This window comes from Mauremys mutica, chromosome 5, assembly GCF_020497125.1.
Source record: "Mauremys mutica isolate MM-2020 ecotype Southern chromosome 5, ASM2049712v1, whole genome shotgun sequence".
Lineage (NCBI taxonomy): Eukaryota > Metazoa > Chordata > Testudines > Geoemydidae > Mauremys > Mauremys mutica.
The window spans coordinates 19,270,304-19,290,001 of NC_059076.1; the positions used below are offsets into that span (position 1 = coordinate 19,270,304).

The window sequence follows — 19,698 nt, forward strand, 5'->3', positions numbered from 1 at the left end:
TTTATAATATCGGGAAAGGCGAGAGGATTTCTTTTAAACAAAACATTGAGCCGAGCAAGTATGTTTAAACTGTGTCTGCCAAATGGAAAAAATCCATGTAAGGTTCTGTCTTCAGACTCCAAAACTCTGTATTTGTGCTCTGATAGCGCATAAAGTATGACCCAAGACAACAGAGCTTTATAGTTTCCTGAGAGAATTTAGCTTATTTATTTTAATTCTTTCACCTTTGCTCTCAGTATAAGGTGTTTTTTGCCATGTTTTTAATTTTTTAACATTGGAAGGTTGATAACTTTGGTTTTTATTATCAGTAAATATAAATTAGCACTGTCTTATTCTATTAATATCTTTCTTTCAGATTCAGTGAAACAATCATATCATGGCATCAGTTTGGGTGAGTTTAAAAAAAAAATCTTAAAAGATGACTTCTGGAAAGTCCTGTCACTTTTATTTTCCCTTAAAAGTGAGGCAAACCTTCCACAAAAAGAGTATCGCTGTGGGAAAGAAACAAGATCAAACTTATTCAAACACAGATGTTTCTCACTTCTAATGAGCACTAGACAGTCAGAGCTTCTGAATATTTGTTGCTTTTGGAAAAACAGGCCAGTTTTTATAGGCACCTAAATATGGACTTTAGGAGGCCCATTTTTTTTAAAATCCTGGCCAAATGCACACTTCACCTTGATTTGTTTAGGTAATAATAATTGGAGATATACCAATCTCCTAGAACTGGAAGGGACCTTGAAAGGTCATCTAGTCCAGCCCCCTGCCTTCACTAGCAGGACCAATTTTTGCCCCAGATCCCTAAGTGGCCCCCTCAAGGATTGAACTCACAACCCTGGGTTTAGCAGGCCAATGCTCAAACCACTGAACTATCCCTCCCCCCTTTCCAGATCTGTAACTCCCAGGACCCTTGAGAAACAGCTGTGAGGTGAAAGAACTCCCTCTTTTTCTTACAGAAGTATCCCTCTGTGCTTTTATGGATGTGTAAAATAAATGCTGAGGAAGCTCGGGAAAGGAAGTCTGCCTGGGAATTGTTTGGCGCAGACTATTGGGAATTAGGATTTCTGAGGTTCTGTTTGAGTCTTCCATTGACCCTGTGTGAACTTAAGCAAGTCTTACCTTTCCATCGTTCTTATATTCAAAGCACACTAGAAAGTATTTCCATTTCTATAAACTTCATACACTATCCACTTTCGCCTCATACAATACTTAGCTCTATCTACCCCAGGCCAGGTACCTGAAACTTTCTGATTAGCCTTGACAGGAACCAACTGGGTTGCTATTCTGTCCTGGAACAGCCCTACTTCAGTTTTAAAAGACGCACATAACCTTCCTCATCTGCACACTTTCTGAAGGGCCCTGGGTCCTTGCCTGGACCACCTGGATTCAGTGACATGTGAAAGCTGTAGTATTCAGGCATTTTTACTGGCTTGAGCATGAGAGTAACTACTCCCTCCCACAAAGTGACTTCATCTGGGAGGGAGAAGTGCTATGCCATTGAATTAATGGCATATAGAATTGACAGGACATTTTACTTTGTCCCACTTAGAAACATTAAAGCAATGCCCCAGTGGGTAGGTTCATCTTACTGACCTAATGCAAGTGAACCCTGTTTGGAGACTACAGAGTTTTGTTTTATATAGATTCTTATACAGTCCTCTTCACTATAAAGACCCGAACTCTGATCCCTGCAGGTTTCCCCTACTCCAGATGCACATAAATGACACATCTGTGCTGAAAGATTGCTGTAGAATAAGCTTTCAAACATAAATAGATTTGCTGTTTCATGTGTCCCCGTGTTAGAAGAGCATATTTTATAATTGCAATACTAGTCCAATGGCTGGAACTTGAGGCAAGACCAATTCAGACTGGAAATAAGGCATAAATTAACAGTGAGGGTAATTAAATTGTTCAGTGGTTTCCATGGGATATGGTGAAATCACAACTTGATGTTTTTTCCTGAAAGATCGGCTCTCAAATAATTCCTAAGGCAATTCTGTGGCCTGTGTTATACAGCAGGTCAGACTAGATGATCACAATGGTCCCTTCTGGCCTTGGAATCTGACTCTAGCTAGAGGTGTTTCTGTTGACCAAGATGTCCTGGGAAGAGAACAATCAACTCCTACATCCTAGTCCTCCTTCAGTAAATATTGACAGAAGAAGGCTCCAAACAATGGCATGAAAAGCAAACTGAAAAGTATGTTAGATGTGGATTTCAAAGCTAGGAAAACTGTTTCAGCCAGAAAGCTGTGGGACAAACTTTGAGTCAAGTGAAAGTATTTCTAAATATGTCTGTAATGAGGATAAGTGCTTAACCACTTATTCAGAATGAAATAGAAATGGAAGTAAACCTGGTTGATGCCACTCTCTGCAATGACAATTTGAAAGAAGTAATTACACACTGCAGTGTAGAGGAAGTAAAATTCTCTAAACCAAAAACAAGGAGAGTGTTAAACTGTGGCTTTAAAGGGTTGTTATATGGTAAGAGTTGTTAAAACCAGAAAGATTCTTTAAGATGTTAATTAGGGATATCTAAGAGTCCTGTGGCACCTTATAGACTAACAGATGTATTGGAGCATGAGCTTTCGTGGGTGAATACCAGGGGTAGTTATACAAAATGCTTCCAGCACCAAAAGAGCAGGATCTTTTTCTGGAGCTCTTCAGACTCTGGGTGTGAATCAACTTTGAAAATTCCTCCTCTGAAATTATACCACTCTTGACTTTGTAAGCACTTCATAAAAATATGAATTTTTTGCTATTCCAAGCAAACTCTCTTCCTAAAGCTTTATGTAATTTGATGAACCTGCCTACAGGGGTCATGGGGTAGCATTGCCTGTCTTTGAGATACTTCAGCTCTGTAGAGGACTTAATATCTCATAACCATTCACCGCTAGCTCACTATTGCATAACTAGACTAGAGCATTAGAGAGATGGTCCAAACCAAAATCCAGATTCAAACAACTTGAGCTTTGGGAAAGTCCAGATCCAAACTTTGTCTGTCTTAAACTACATTTCATCACTAGCAATATTTGACAGCATTTTGGCCTGTGCAAAGGGGTGGCAGTCCAGTTCCAACCTAGGTATTCACATTGCACATGTAAGCCTCATTAGCACTCAACAGAGGCCAAAGATTGTTAAAATGGTATTTTGTTTGTAGAGTAAAAATTGACTTCAATTGTTTGACCCTTGTCGTCTGATGCAGCCTTCCCATCCCTCTGCACCTAACTGACTTCATGTCTGTCTTGAGATCCTCTTTCTTGTCTGACCCTCTTCCCCCCTCCCTCCCCCATAGTCCTTTCTCTCATGAAACTAAGCCAAATCCTCGGTCCTTCTGTTTTCAGGCTTATCATTTGTTCTTCCCATAACCCAGCATATGGATCAATTCTCCCTGTAGCATATGAAGTATTGCACCCTGCTGCATTTCTGATGACCATTTATCCTACAAATAGGTCAGGTTCTTTTTAAACTTTTGAATATGAGAAGTTTTATGACCATTGTATTTACCTCTGTAGTAAGGTACTGTCAGAGCATTGCATTGAATGATTTCTTGAGTATCTAGACAACTTCATGTGTCAAGGAATGAAAGGAGATGGAGTTGCCAGGAAAGGATTGGTGGGATAAGGGATGCTGAGGGGCTACAGCTGCCAAAAGTGGGCTTTAGGTTGAATGGGTGAGAGAATAGATTCATTTCCATGCCTATAGGTGGGAAGCTCATATTACTGTTGTGCATGCGGTACCTGTTCTGTGGATAAATAGAGGCCATCAGGCTCTAGGGAAATCAGTCTGGCACCATTAAATATTCAAATTAACTTTTGAGGAAGAAAGCTCCCAGAAGGGAGAGTGTCAGATCTAATAAACTAGTCACAGGTGTGCAGTGACTCAGAATGCAGCTTGGAATGCATGGAAGGGAATGAGATGGAGCCACTCAGTCTGTTGCAATTCAGCAGTGGAGTTTTCTGAGAGTGGTTTTGATCTTGGAGACAGCACCCGTTACTGGTGGTGCTTGCCCTGGACTTCACCTTTGACCATTTATCCCCAGGGGTTATGTGGTGTGGGGAAGGCATTTAAAAACAAAATCTTACAGAATGTTGGTTCTTCCAGGATCCCTGACTGCTTTCCCCACAGTTCAAAATGGGTTGAATGAAGCTCATTGGACTTGATCCTGTTAACTGGAAAGTGGAGTGGAAGCATATTATTTTGGAAGAGGGCTGCTCACTGTTGAGACTTCTTATCGCAGCTGGGGTAGTAAATGAGATCTCAAAGAGAGACTGCTAGATGCCTTAAATGTCCCTAGCCCTAGAAGTCTCCAGGCCAGGTTGGGTTCAGAGCTCCTCCTTGCTTAACTCCCTAAACCCAGTGACTTTCAGCTACTTTCCATTCCGTCTGTCTTGTCTCTCACCAGTTCTTAACACAGCTGCAGCCAGGTCTGTTCTCCTTTCTCAGCTCTGCTCAGCAGGCCTTCTCGGCTTGAATCAGGAACTGCCCTTCTCTGGGACTCGTTACTAGCAGGCCTCTGAGCCCCCACCTTGCACAGAGTGCAGAGTTGCTGTTGCTTTCTTTCAACAGCAGGTTCTTGCAACATGAATGTGTTTTGTCGCAGCTATAAATCACCATGTTGCTGATTTGCATTTCAAATGTCCTTGACTAGGATGGAGGCTTTCTAAATAACAAGTATAACCTTTGAATGAAGGAAATACAGAGGAGTTGCATCTTACGCGGGGGTTAGGTTCTGAAGTCAGCATGTAAGGTGAAAATAGCATTCTAGTCAAATGCTCATTCAGTGGAATGGCGGGCAGAATTGGCTGCACTATAAGTACAATATTTAAATTGTTTTCCTTATTTTGTTTTGCTGAGCGCAAATAGTTAAAACCGCATAAGTTAAATGCACCTATGATGCGACTCCACAATCTTTCCCCTTATTTCATATGCACTACAGTGGAGTGGAAGGTTTTAAGATGTAAAGGATTAATGTTTGATTTAGAGCGTGGTAGAGTATTTACTGTGCAAGGAAACCATGAGGCCTCAAGTGATTTCGTCTCAAGTATGAATATTTGAGATTTGGCCTATTTCATGCATTCATTAAAGCGTGTGTGTGGCGGGGGTTAGGGGGGCAGGGTTCTGGCTGGAGAAGGACAGGTTCTAGAATCATTCTCTAATGTTACTGTCCTACTTTGAGCCTAGTATTTTTCCTGATAAGAGCCAACACTGTCTAATGTGAAGTACTCTCAGATCTCTTCAGTTGACATCTGTTAGTTTTGAAACACTGAATTAGCACCACAGGCTATTTTGTTTTACCCTGACCGTTTTGCAATACCCCACAAATTCTCAGTTTTGCTGCATCAGAACTTTGTCAGTTCTTCAACTGTGAGGAAATGCTGCTCAAGGCAGAGTCAGTTACTTGTAAAATAGTCACTTTACAAGGTATGGCTTAATCTGTCCCATTCACACTCCTGCCTTGTAATCCCAGGTGGTTAGTGCATCTGGTTACCCTTCTGGTTTACCACATGCACCCCCCTCTCCCCCCACACACACTCTGTTGCTGGAAAAAACAGATTGGCTACAATTTTTCAACCTAGTATAGAATCTACAATCTTTCTCTATCAAATGAGATTTGTATAACATCAGATGTTTATGAAATTTGAACACCAGAATTGCCATACTGGGTCAGCCTGGAATCCAGTGTACTGTCTCTGAGGTAAGGCCTACACTAGGGGTAGGCAACCTGTGGCACAGGTGCCGAAGGCAGCACACAAGCTGATTTCCAGTGGCACTCACACTGCCCGGGTCCTGGCCACCAGTCCGGGGGGCTCTGCATTTTAATTTAATTTTAAATGCAGCTTCTTAAACATTCTGAAACCTTATTTACTTTACATACAACAATAGTTTTGTTATATATTATAGACTTGTAGAAAGAGACCTTCTAAAAAGGTTAAAATGTATTACTGGCACGCGAAACCTTAAATTAGAGTGAATAAATGAAGACACGGCACACCACTTGTGAAAGGTTGCTGACCCCGGTCTACACTTAAAATGCTGCATTGGCATAGCTGGAGCACTTAAATGAAGGCACGCCTATGCCAGCGGGGGAGAGTTCTCCCATTAGCATAGTTAATCTACCTCCCCGAGAGGCAGTACTGTAACTATGGCCTGGGCTACACTACACGTTTATACCGAATTTAGCAGCGTTAAACTGATTTAATCCTGCACCTGTCCACACAACGAAGCCCTTTATAGCTATATAAAGGGCTCTTAAAACCGATTTCTGTACTCCTCCCCGACAAGGGGAGTAGCGCTGAAATTGGTATTGCCATGTCGGATTAGGGTTAGTGTGGCCGCATTTCAATGGTATTGGCCTCCGGGCGGTATCTCACAGTGCACCATTGTGACCGCTCTGGAAAGCAATCTGAACTCGGATGCACTGGCCAGGTAGACAGGAAAAGCCCCACAAACTTTTGACTTTCATTTCCTGCTTGCCCAGCGTGGAGCGCTGATCAGCACGGGTGGCCATGCAGTCCCAAATCCAAAAAGCGCTCCAGCATGGACCGTACGGGAGATACTGGATCTGATCGCTCTATGGGGAGGCAAATCTGTTCTATCAGAGCTCCATTACAGAAGACGAAATGCCAAAGCATTTGAAAAAATCTCCAGGCTATGATAGACAGAGGCCACAGCAGGGACTCAACACAGTGCTGTGTGACAACTGTAACGGAAAGCCAAAGAATCAAATGGACGCTCGTGGAGGGAGGGAGGGGGACTGAGGACTCCAGCTATCCCACAGTTCCTGCAGTCTCCAAAAAGTATTTGCATTCTTGGCTGAGCTCCCAATGCCTGAAGAGTCAAAAACATTGTCGCCAGTGGTTCAGGGAATATGTCGTCAATTTACGCCCTCCTCCCCAAAGAAAAGGGGGGAAAAAACGTTTCTCACCTCTTTTCAATGTCATCGTATGTCTACTGGATGCTGCTGGTAGACGGGGTGCTGTAGCGCTAAACAGCAGCATCCCCTCCCCTCCCCAGTGGCAGACGGTACGGTACAAAATGACTGATAGCTGTCCTCGTCGTCATCCTGTGAGTGCTCCTGGCTGGCCTTGGTGAGGTCTGCCGAGGGCGCCTGGGCAAAAATGGGAATGACTCCTGGTCATTCCCTTCTTTAAGCTTTGTGTCCTGGAGATTCAGTCCTGGCAGATGGTGCAATAGGGCTGGTAACCATCCTCATCATAGCAGCTGGAGGCTGAGCTCCTCTCTTCCCCGCCCCCGTTTCATGTCTAATGGAGATTCTGGACTATCATAGCAGCGGGGGGCTGCCTCCCCCTCATTTTATCTCACTAAAAAGTCAGTGTTTCTTATTCCTGCATTCTTTATTACTTCATCACACAAATGGGGGGATAACTGCCACGGTAGCCCAGGAGGGGTGTGGGAGGAGGGAAGCAACGGGTGTGGTTGTTGCAGGGGCACCCCCTAGAATGGCATGCAGCTCATCATTTCTGCGGGACATCTGGAGCTCTGACCTGGCGCGGCTGTGCTCTCTGGGTCTCTAGTAGACTTGCCCCATATTCTAGGCAGAACTGACTCTATTTTTAGACAAAACATAAAGGGAATGACCTGGGAAGTCATTCCCATTTTTGTCCATGCCTCCCCAGCTGACCTCAGCGAGGCCAGCTAGGAGCACCCATGACAGCAGCAGATGGTACAATATGACTGGTAACCGTCATCGCCGATTTCCAAAGCAGCAGATGGTGCAATAGGGCTGGTAACAGTCTCTGCTACCTTGCAAAGGCAAATGAATGCTGCTGTGTAGCACTGCAGTACCGCGTCTGTCAGCAGCGTCCAGTACACATACGGTGACAGTGAAAAAAGGCTAAACGGGCTCCATGGTTACCATGCTATGGCATCTGCCAGGGCAATCCAGAGAAAAAGGGCGCGAAATGATTGTCTGCTGTTCCTTTCTCGGAGGAAGGATTGAGTGACGACATTTACCCAGAATCACCCGCAACACTGTTTGCTCCATCATGCATTGTGATCTCAACCCAGAATTCCAATGGGTGGGGGAGACTGCAGGAACTATGGGATAGCTACCCACAATGAAATGCTCTGGAAATCGACGCTAGCCTCGGTACATGGATGCACACCGCCGAATTAATGTGCTTAGTGTGGCTACGTGCACTCGACTTTATACAATCTGTTTTAAAAAACTGGTTTATGTAAAATCGGAATAATCCCGTAGTGTAGATGTACCCTATGTCAATGGGAGAAGCTCTCCTGTCAACATAGCGTGCTCTACTCAGGCAGTTAGGTCAGTACAACTTTCACACTCATGGGGTGTGAAAAATCCACACCCCATGAGTGACGATGTAAGTAGACCAGTAAAGGAAAATTATGGACAGTTTTCCAGCTCTGGATGTCTTAGCCAGCCATGCAAACTGACTAAATAACTACCAAGGCTGTAAAGATAGGAGCTGGTTGTAGAGCAACTTTCCCACCTGCTCTCAAAATGCTGAAAGTGAGATGACTTTGATTTGTTTTTAAGGTTTATTACTGTAGCAGGCTGGACTGACACATTTATAGTCTACAGCAGTAGCTAATGTGATCTAAACTTTAGACAAATATTCTTGTTTATTTCTAGAAATCTTTTTTTTGCTTGGATAAACTAGTGAAAGATGCAAAACTAAAGTAATTTTGGTACCAAAATTATTGGAACTCTTGAAATTCAATGACCGATTCAACCTGAACTTCTCACTGTTGGAGGCACAGAGTGCAGGGCTGCTTCTAGGGCTTGGCTACACTTACGGTTTGCAGCGCTGGTAGTTTGCAGCGCTGGTCATCCAGCTGTGTAGGAGCAGCGCTGGTGTGTGGCCACACTCACAGCTACCAGCGCTGGTGTGTGGCCACATTTGCAACATTTGTAGCACTGTTGGGAGTGCTGCATTATGGGCAGCTATCCCAGCATTCAAGTGGCAACAACATGCTTTTCAAAAGAGGGGGGTGGAGAGTGGTGTACTGTGACAGGGAGCGGGGAAGAGAGAGTGGATTTTTGGAGCCAACACTGTGTGTTAGTTTCCTGGATTGAAAAATCACAAAATGTTTGCGAGCCCTTAGTCTTAACTCTTAATTGCAAACAGTCTGCCTCCAACACGGACTCCCCGCTGTTTCACTCACTCCCTGTGATGTACTGTGACAGGGAGCGGGGAAGAGAGAGAGAGTGGATTTTTGGAGCCAACAGTTTAGCTTCCTGGATTGAAAAATCACAAAATGTTTGCCAACCCTTGGTCTTAATTGCAAACAGCCTGTCAAGCAAACATTCACTCCCTGCCTCTCATTTGATCGTTCACAGCCAGGTACAGATAGCTCCTGTTTGCTGTGATCAGTGTTTGTTTTTTAGATAAGCAGTTCAACGGAGCTCCAATCGGAGTTCACAACAAAACAAAGAGAAGCTGCATAACAAAACAAAGAGAGTAATTTAGTTAAAAGCTTTCTGGGATATCTCCTTATTCCCTGGAGGCCAATAAAAGCGCTGGTGTGTGTCCACACTTGATGAGCAGCGCTGGATCACCAGCGCTGCAATCGCTACACCCCAACCTGGCCAGGTGTACAGCCAGCGCTGCAGCCAGGGAGTTGCAGCGCTGGATGTGCCTTGCAGGTGTGGACGGTTACTAATTGCAGCGCTGGAAAGCCTCTACCAGCGCTGCAACTTGCAAGTGTAGCCAAGCCCCTAGTCTGGACATCTATTCTGGATGATTAGGCGCTCTCCCTGCAGTTGATAGCATGGGGGTACCATTGCACCCACCCAGAACCCCACAGAAGTCAGTGACTCCATGTGGGTGGAGCAATCAATCTATGCGCTGGCGCTCTGGAGAGTAGATTTCTGCTACCGTAATTCACACACACAACTGGGAGACACATTACCAGGTAAGTAAGCAAACAATTTTAAAAAATGGGGTATGGAATCACAAAATGGACTTCATTTATTTTATCACTGTTTTCTTTTACATCATAGTATACTGGTAAACATCAGTTATCGTTCTAAAAAAATTAGTGAAATCTTAGATCCTACACCTCTTACCTTTTTAATGTAATGTAGCAACTTCTTTGAATGGGTTTTAATTGGTGTTTTTTCCCGTGAGTATCATTGACTCTGTAGAGGAGATATTAAAAAAGCACTTAAAGGTACATCCATACTGCAGTAAGAGGCAACCAGTAGCAACATGAGCTAGTCACATCTCTGGCAGGCTTGTATTTGAGCAACAGCTGGCCTAGCTATGGCTTCACTTCTGTTGGAACCTGAACTAGTGAGAGATTTAAGCTAGCTCAGGTATGTCTACACAGGCTGAAATCACGCCTGATTGCACTGAAGACGTACCCTAAGTGAGTTAGGAGCAGAAGTCCCATTCACCTGCAGTGGGACTTCAGCTCCTAACTCACTTAAATGCTTTTTAAAATCCTGCCCCTTGGTCTTATCATATCATAAGTATTCCTAGCCAAAATATGATTTTTGGGGTGCTTAATCTGCTTGTAGGCAGATGGCTTTCTTGTTTGGTTTGTTTGAGGGAGAGGAAGGGATGAGGAAGAGAAACTTGGCTCAGCACTGCAGTCCACATGCAAGGGAAAAGTCCCACTGAAGCCAAAAGAAGTTTTGCCTGGCTATGGGATGCAAGATCACACCCTTTTGGTTACTTCCCTTGAGTTAGTTTCTGCTTGCATTCAACTACACTTCTTCAGGACAAGCAGAGGGTTATCTGAATAAAGTGGATGTGTGCTAAAAATATCCCAAAGACCAAATCTCTAACTGTTCATACAGTGCACCACTATACTGGCAATGCAATGTCAGTGGGAACAGTCTCAGGAATGTGCAAGCCGTGTATACTTACTGTTTCTGTCGCGCTTTGAGCCCAAACATGTCCAGAACAGTGGAACAGACAGGGGTTCAGAATCAGGACAATGCACATTTTTTAAATGATGTAACTAAATCAACATTCCTGAAAGACTGAGGTCATAGCCGGTTTGCTTTTTTTTCCCTCCACACCCACAAGGCTATATCCCTGTTTCTCCACTTAAATACAAGCAGGCCAAGAAAATTAAATAGGATTCTGGTTATGGATTTCCTGTCTTGTATAGCTGATCTGTGCATTTTTCAATTCTTGGCCAGTTTCGTCCCAAGATTGTTCACTAGCACTGCGTTACAGTAACCCTTCAGTGGGAGGAACTGAAATATCCTTAATCTAGTGATCTTTCAGCAGATGGCCATTAGCTTGTCTAGTTCTTCATTTTATTAGTTGCATTACAACAGTGCCTATGGACTGCAGCTGAGACCAGGGGCCCGTTCTGCTAGGCTCTGTACAAAGTCCCAGCCACAGAGAGCTTACAATCTAAATAGCCAGTTCAATTATGTTCTGTAATCAGATACAGCTGGACTTTTGCATATAAAGTGTGTGTGGAGCTGGAGCTGCACTGCAGGAAGGGACCGTCTCCTGCAATAGACCCTGGAGGAAAGAAACTCCAGGTAGGAAGCCTTGGGAGTTGTGGCTGGGTAGAGAGCCCCCTGCTGGAAGTTCTGTTTTTATTTTGTGAGTTTGATTGTTTGGACAACAAATGGAGCCTGGAGGTAAGGGCTGAAGACTAATCTGGGTGTGGCTTATAAATCGTCTGGCTGGTGAGGAAAGTTGCCAGCTTCCATGCCAATTGTGAGAGCATCAAAAAGTGGCGGAGAGACTGTTGGTATTGCCATTTTTATAGATGTAGGGAGTTGAAGCACAGAGGAGCTCAGCGACTTGGCCAAGTCATCACAGAAAGTTTTTGTGGCAGATGGAAATTAAAAACAGACCTTCTGAATCCCAGTCCAGTGTCATCTTCAGATACAAGGCCATGCTTGCTTTAAAGCATAAACATAGGCTGGCAGAAATGGAGATGACAGATAAATGTCTGTTTCCCTGCTTAGTGTATCAGTGTGTACATGTTGGGCCAAATTCATTAACTGTGGTGAGCGTACATGGGAGAGAATTTGGCCCTTTGTGCCTACTGTCTCCAATGGGTTTCAGATACTTACTTTTATCTCCCAGAATCTGTCACTTCTTAGCGATATTTTTCTATTTTTAAACTGACTGCTAGTTAATATTTGGATTTTAATTTTATTGAATCACCCTCTGCTGCACACCGCTCCCCTCCCCCCACCCCCATATAGCTAGAGTGGGGCAGGGGGAAGACTGAACAAAAAGGGAATCGGAGAGGAGAGCAACATCTTAGTTTCCTTCTGCTAGGAGTTAATCAATTTTTTTCCCCAAAGTTAGACCAAAGCTTTTCACTTTGTCTGAGGTTCCTCTGTTCCAAAACGTTACCCACTCTTTAGCGGTCAGGTCAGCCAAGTGACAGTACCAAGTCTCTATCCCTGAAGGCAGTCTGCTCTTCCATTGAAGGAGGACTAGTTGCTTGGGTACAAGCACTTGAGAAATCTTTAAGTTCTTTAAAACTTAAATCCAAAGAAGTGTTTCATGGACTACGTTACCAAAGTCCCCTATCAGACTGTATTTTGCTGCCCTTTTCCGCAAACATGGATCAGATAATGTTGTCATTTACCAGGTTTAGTTAGTTAAAAGATGTGCCTAATGTCAGGCTAGTTACCAGTGGAAATGCACAATGCTTGACAATCTCAGCGGAGACCCCCTAGGATAGAGTGGGCATGGAGGCTGAGCTCTGTCTCCAACCGAGTGCCCTTTTGGGTCAGGGACAGGGTTGAGGAACACTCCTGGCACTGCTCCTGCCAGGGTTTTGCATCGTCTGTGGCTAAAGAGAAGATTTGGGTTTCCAGAGCTGTAAGAGGAATACATTTCTCGTTGCATACCCTAAATATGTTTGGGTGCTAAGTACATAGTAAATTACCCTACTTGTCATGTTGCTTCTAAAAAAAAACAACATTAATTACTCAGATCACTTAAGTTCAATCTTGTTAATACTAATTAATAATCACTCTGGAACTCTACAATTAAATGTTAACCATTGGAGTTCTGTGTGCTGCCTTATTGGACATTATAGGAAGGAAGATCGTGTTCAGATTATCCCATATTGAGCTATAAAACAATGAGAGGAGTGTCGTATTAGGACCCAGAGGTTATTCTGTGTCAGTCTGAGACTGAATATTTAGAACTACAAAATCTTACCACTGCTGTTTCAAAGTACATCTTTCCTGTTTATGTATTTCATTAAGGTAGCCACAGTGGACAGTATTTTTGTCAGCAGGCAATAATTCACAAGATTGTACATTAGTAGTTGGGGAATAACTTGCTTGTTTGACACGTGTTCACCAAGGAGTGCTATCAGCTTTTGTGGGAACAAGGTGTGGAGAAGGCCGTCGTTGCACAATAATGTTGCGACATATCCTGGTATTAAACAATACTCCAGGACTTGCCAAACAGCCTACATGCGGAAGCTTACTGCTATAACATTTAAACCTGAGGAAGTTTCTCCTTCAGATCTGTATCTAAACTAATGTTAGACAAAAAAGTGTTTTGATTCTGTAATTCTATATAGCAATCCTTTAAGTGTAGCAGCACTTGGTTAATCATAACCCCCCCCCCCAAAATGTGTTACTACTTGGGGCAAAAAAAAGCAAACTTCAAAAGTGTTCAGCTTGCAAAGTTTCCTAATACAGGGTGATCGTTTTACTCCATTCAGTTAGTAAAGACAATCAAGTGTCTATGAAAACAATGTTAAACACTTCAGGAAATTAAAATCAAACTGTTCATACAACTCAATGGAACCTGTATTAGTATGAGAGGGGGGAAAAAATCAGGTCAGTGTCAATCTAGGGAGAGAAGAGATGATTTGAAGGTAATTAAAACTGTCTCCATATGTAACAACATACACCTGTAAAAACAGTGAAAACTTCACGGAGCGGCATCTTGTGGGATTTTTACTTGTCGTTTCCAATGCCCACCTGAAAGCTTGAAAATAAAATTTTTCATGGAGTTTGTAACATTCAGTTAGTAAATACATTTTGGTTTGCTACTAATGGTACTTAAAATCGACAGTGTAGCACTTTTACCTCCTTGTAATTGACATGAGACGTCTGACAGATCTTTGCGAAATCTTATGGATTTAAGTTTAAATTGCTTTTAAAATCCAGTGGATTCCAAAGCTAAGTTAATGTACACCTCTACCCCGATATAATGCTGTCCTCAGGAGCCAAAAAATCTTACTGCATTATAGGTGAAACCGCGTTATATTGAACTTGCTTTGATCTGCTGGAGCCCCCCTGGAGTGCTGCTTTACTGCGTTTTATCCAAATTCGTGTTATCAGGTTGCGTTATGTTGGGGTAGAGGTGTATTGTGAGAATGTGTAACCTCTCTAGGAGGGAGATGTGCCCAGTGTAAACTCTGGGCACATCTCCCTCCTAGAAAGTGTTATGAGCTTCAGAAGACTATTTCAAACGAGTGCCAGACAAGAAGGAACTCTTGGGACAAAGTTGTGAGTTTCTGAAGAAATGCGGGGGGTGGGTGAATGCAAAGTCCCACCTTCTGATCCTATCCCTAAGGAGAGAGTCAGCCTGACTGATACAGGGTAGCTGAAGATCAAAGACCCCAAGTGTATAAAGGAAAGGTTAACTTATGCATAAGTGTGCTTGTTCAGAGCTAAGGCAGTTACGAATTTCCTTCAGTTTGAAGGAGTGATCATCTACCAGAGCACTTGTTTTAATTTGTTCTCTGTAATGCTTTTGCCTTAGGATTAAATCTCTTTGAAGAGAAAGGGCTGTGTGGTAACTTGTAACTGTGGGCAGTTATGCTGTTTGCATTGTCAGTGGCTATAAAGCGCAGACGCAGGCCTATGTAGGCAGTCTGACGTGTTAGAGAACACAGGGCAGGCTGCACAATTCCTTGCCTCCAAAAACCCGGATCGGGAGGAAGAGACACAGGTGTCTCACCGAGAAAGGTGAGGGCTGATGAGCCAGGAGCCTCAAGCAGGTGTCCTTGCTGGACCATGATGGGGGCAGGAAACACAGGTGCAGTTTCCCAGAGCTGTGACACTGTCTGTGTAGCCTTGGAAATAACTATAACTGCTGCAGCAAAAGAAGCTGAGTGTCATTTCTCTCTGTGCGATATGTGGTTTTAATCTTTCTGTGGCCAGTGACTCTAACTGTAAGATCATTAACGTGCTTAGAGTCCTTTGTACCAGGTTTCAGTAACTTTAAAGCAGGTCAGAGTTGAGGCTTAAACCAAACTATTAACTCAATTATTTTAATATAAAGGTTTGTGCTAAGGCATTGAGTGAGAGTATGAGAAGGGGAGGGGGGGTGTAAAGCTTTTTCAACACCTGTGGATTCACTTGAGTCAACCCCTTCTGTTTCCATCCTGGACTTCTCTTGAGGAGTGACTGCTAACCATACTGTGGTGTGATGTGTACACGTGCAAAGAAATCTTTGAACATTGCCACTGATCACAGTGGTGCCATTTTTGGGGTGCCCAGTTTGATACACCCAGGGCCTGAATCTCATTGGATGAACTATATGCAGCTCCCATAGAGTTCAGCTGGAGGTGTGGTTGCTCATCACTTCTGAAGATCAAGCCTAGGGTGGTTCAGGTTGGTCCCCGTTTTTTTTTTTTTAAAATTTGACCTGAAATTGTCACATCCAAAATCAGGTTCCACTTAGCTGGGATAGCCAAAATTTTTCTAAGATGAAAGTATCAAACTTGCTTTCCCTCTTATCCCCCAGCAGTTGAATTTAGGTCATTTTTATGTGAACCACTAACCCGCTACCCTAATGCACCACCCACCAATGAGTCAATAACCCTTTTACTTCAGATACATTTTTGCTGCTAATATCCTGCACAGCTTGGGTGTAGTGGGGAAAGAGGATTATATTTATATAAAGCAGTGTTTGTACCTTTCTCTAACAATGTAGAAGCTCTTTGATCAAAAGCCTACATTTTTTTTTAAATGTAGGTGGTGTCCACTGTAAATTAGATCTGTTTAACCATAAATTGTATTCAGCAACACTATGCGTATCCAATTACTTTCCCTATTACCACCCAGACCTAATTTTGCTTGCTTTAAAAATCTTCCCTCTGGCACATTGGTGTTTACAGGAAAAGCAGTGTCATTATGATTGAGATTAAGGTAACTTGCATTGCTGTAATCTGATTATTTTTGTTTGGGTATGACTGGAATATAAATTTCAGAGGCCCCACTGAAAGCTATTTCAATATTTAGAATTTCAAGCCTGTGCATTTGCCATTCCCCTGTGTCCATGCCAGAGCTAGAATTTTCCTTCATCTTAATACAAAAAGGGTTATCCTGGCATGACATTTTCTCTCTAATTTAAAAAAAAAAAGTGTGTGGGGGGGGAAACACATCTCCCCATCACTAATTGAGACTGAATACTTCAAAGCCTGTGAACAGGGGATATATTGGCACCAACCTTCCTGGTGAATATCCCCAAAACGAATGTTTTGCTACAGAAATTCATTTGAAAAAACAAATGTCAACATGGCTTAATAAATCATTGTGCATCTGTAACCCACTGAGTATGTATTATCATGTCCCCAGAGGATATGAGATGTTACAGTCCCCAGCTACAGCATCTGGACTCTGAGCTGCTGCAGCTTGCGTTATGCTTTTTGAACTAGGGACCTATGGAGCTATCCTCATTTTATGGATGGGGGAAACTGAGGCAAGGTTGCATAAGGCCAGTGAGTTGATATCCGAGCTGTGATTAAAATGTGGGAAATCTACACTCCCAGCCCTGAGCTCAATTAAATTTTAAATACTAGTTTATTTTTGCCATGGTGAAAATATGAAGCAGATGGAAACAGTTTGTCAAACTTTGAACCTAAAACTCTCTGGGGATTTTTGTTGCGGTTAGTTCTCAAAATGTTGTTTTGATCTCTAGGTTGGAACCAGAGGAACCATTCGAGATTACACAGGATTTAATGCTTCCAAGGATGCTGAAACTGTTCGGAAGGCAATCAGAGGAATTGGTAAATGTGCATCTAAGTTTCACTCCTATATGGTTACAGAAACGCAGATATGGTATTCGGTGTGTCGGGCTTAGCACAAAAATGCTGGAATTCTGTGTGCCATTAAAAAAGGGCCATGCTGGGTCAGACCAATGGTTTGTCTAGCCCAGTATCCTGTCTTGTGACAGTGGCCAATGCCAGGTGCTTGAGAGGGAACAAACAGAACAGGTGATCATCAAGTGATACATCCTCTGTCATCCACTCCCAGCTTCTGGCATTCAGAGGCTGGGGACACCCAGATCATGGGATTGCATCCCTGACCATCTTGGCTAATAGTCATTGATGGACCTATCCTCCATGAATTTACCTAATTCTTTTTTGAACCCTGTTATACTGTTAGCCTTCACAGGATCCCCTGGCAACGAGTTCCACAGGCTGTCTGAAATATTTCATTCTGGTTGTTTTAAACATGCTGAATATTAATTTCATTGGGTGAATGCTTAAATATTTCCTTATTCACAAGAGTCATGGTTTTATAGACATCCAGGGCCGCCCGGGGGAGGGGGGCAAGTGGGGCAATTTGCCCCAGGCCCCACAGGGGCCCCCACATGAGTTTTTCGGGGCCTCTGGAGTGGGGTCCTTCACTCGCTCTGGGGGCCCCGGAAAACTCTTGCAGGGCCTGGGCTCCTGGAGCTTCTTCCACTCCGGGTCTTCGGTGGCAATTCGACAGTGGGGGGTGGGGGTGTCCTTCTGCTCCAGGACCCACCACCGAAGTGCCCCGAAGATCCACGGTGTGGGGTCCTTCTGCCCCGGGACCTGCTGCCGAAGTGCCGGGTCTTCAGTGGCAGGGGCCCCCCGTCGCTGAAGACCCCAGGCCCCCTGAATCCTCTGGGCGGCCCTGTAGACATCTCTCATCCCCTCTTAGTCGTCTTTTCCCACATGAGAAGCCCCAGTCTCTTTAATCTCTCTCCTCATACAGAAGCTGTTCATACCCTGAATCATTTTTGCTGCCCTTCTCTGTACCTTTTCCAATTCTAATCTCTTTTTTGAGATCGGGTGGCCAGAGCCGCACACAGTATTCGAGCTGTAATGCCTCCATGCAATCAGTAACTGTGATGATTGGGCAAGTTCACCTTTTTGACAAGGGGGTACTACTACAAACCCCTGACACTGAGATAATATCTGCCTAAGTCTCATCTCTATTTGAAGGTATCTTTGCCATTCTCATTTTCTGTTTGCTTTCAGCAAGTGTTCGTGATGGAGATAGCTTCAGAACAAATTGACAAATTAGCCAGGACAACTTGGTTACTAAAATGCCTCCTTGCTGAAGTACAAAAGTGAATAATATGCTTTTGTTTCCCAGTGAATTAAAAATAGTTTGAATAACTCATTTTAGTTTCAGTGCATTAGGAGTTTTGTTGGATTGTGTAAAACTGGGAGTTGAACAACCCTGAATAAAATGATTTTCTTTCAGGGACGGATGAGAAAACACTGATCAACATTCTCACTGAGAGATCAAATGCTCAGCGGCAGCTGATTGCTAAGGAGTACAGGGCAGCTTCAGGAAAGGTACAGCTTGGGGAGGATAGCTGACAGTAAAACTTATCCTGTAGCATCTTTATTATGCAAAACTAATCTGTATATGCACAAACCCTAACCGATCTTGATTGCGACAGGATATGAGACATTAATGCATCTAAGTAACTCCATTTGAATTTCTAGCCAGCTCTGAGAACAGAGAAGGAATGCTTTAAGGAAAAAACTAACTATACAAACTCTTTTCAGTGCACCGTGAAGCATGTGCTAAACAAAGAACCAAACCAATGCTACTGTTGCAGTGTGGACTAGGCACTGTAAATAAAGTAACTCTTGCCATTTATTTTTGGGAAGATGACAAATGAGAAGGCTGGGAGTTAAAAGGCCCCTTTTCCAGCATCTGCAGTTACCTTTTACTGAACCAACAAATGAATCTGATTCTCTGCCTTTTCCACTTTCTCTTGAGAATCAGTATCTACATTTCTGTGATTTTTTTTTTTTTGTTCTTTTTTTAAAGACATACAGTGGGCTGACCTTAATTTGGCCTTAATTTTGAATGGGGCCTACACAGAGTGGAATTAACTTTCTAAATAGTTTCTTGGGAAGGAAACATCAAAAAGCAACACAGCCATGAGCAAGATGCTTCTGAAAGTAGAAGTGAGTGAGGAGAAGCAGGGTGGAATTCTAGTAGCAACAACTAAACTCCCTAAACGCCATTTCATCTGGAAATAATGTGATACATGCAAGCTAATTACCCTGAGTCTTCTCTGTTTGTTTAGGACCTGAAAGATGACTTGAAGAGTGATCTCTCGGGCAATCTGGAGCGTGTTATGGTTGCACTTGTAACACCACCAGCTGTGTTCGATGCTAAACAGCTTAAGAAATCCATGAAAGTAAGTCTCCAAGCAAATTTTTCATTTGGATATCGAGCCAGTTTGAAAGAAGATAAATGTATTGTAAAAATGTTCAAAGGAAATGAAAATACTTTTCATTGAAAATTTCCTATTACATTTTTTTCCCAAATGAAAAGAGGATATTTAGTTTCAGTAGGGAAAAGGAAAAATACTAAAACTTTTTTCTCCTTTTTTTGGAGACGGGAGGTATATGGGGGGGGGGGGGTTCCACACATCTGAAATGACTTTTTTTTATATTTGAAAAAAAAAAACAATGACAGTGACCAGAATTGAATTTTCACTGAAATTTTTTGGTCAAAATGGAATTTTG

At 43.1% G+C, this 19,698-nt stretch overlaps 1 protein-coding gene across 1 annotated transcript in view; it reads left to right on the forward strand.

Moving 5' to 3' along the window:
- Positions 1–19,698, forward strand: part of ANXA3 (annexin A3) — a 36,391-nt gene that overhangs the window by 2,072 nt on the left and 14,621 nt on the right. The window contains exons 2-5 of the mRNA XM_045019732.1: positions 356–391; positions 16,872–16,959; positions 18,413–18,507; positions 19,254–19,367. Of these exons, the coding sequence (XP_044875667.1) occupies positions 377–391; positions 16,872–16,959; positions 18,413–18,507; positions 19,254–19,367 (312 nt within the window). The 5' untranslated portion in view covers positions 356–376. The remainder of the gene's footprint in view (positions 1–355; positions 392–16,871; positions 16,960–18,412; positions 18,508–19,253; positions 19,368–19,698) is intronic.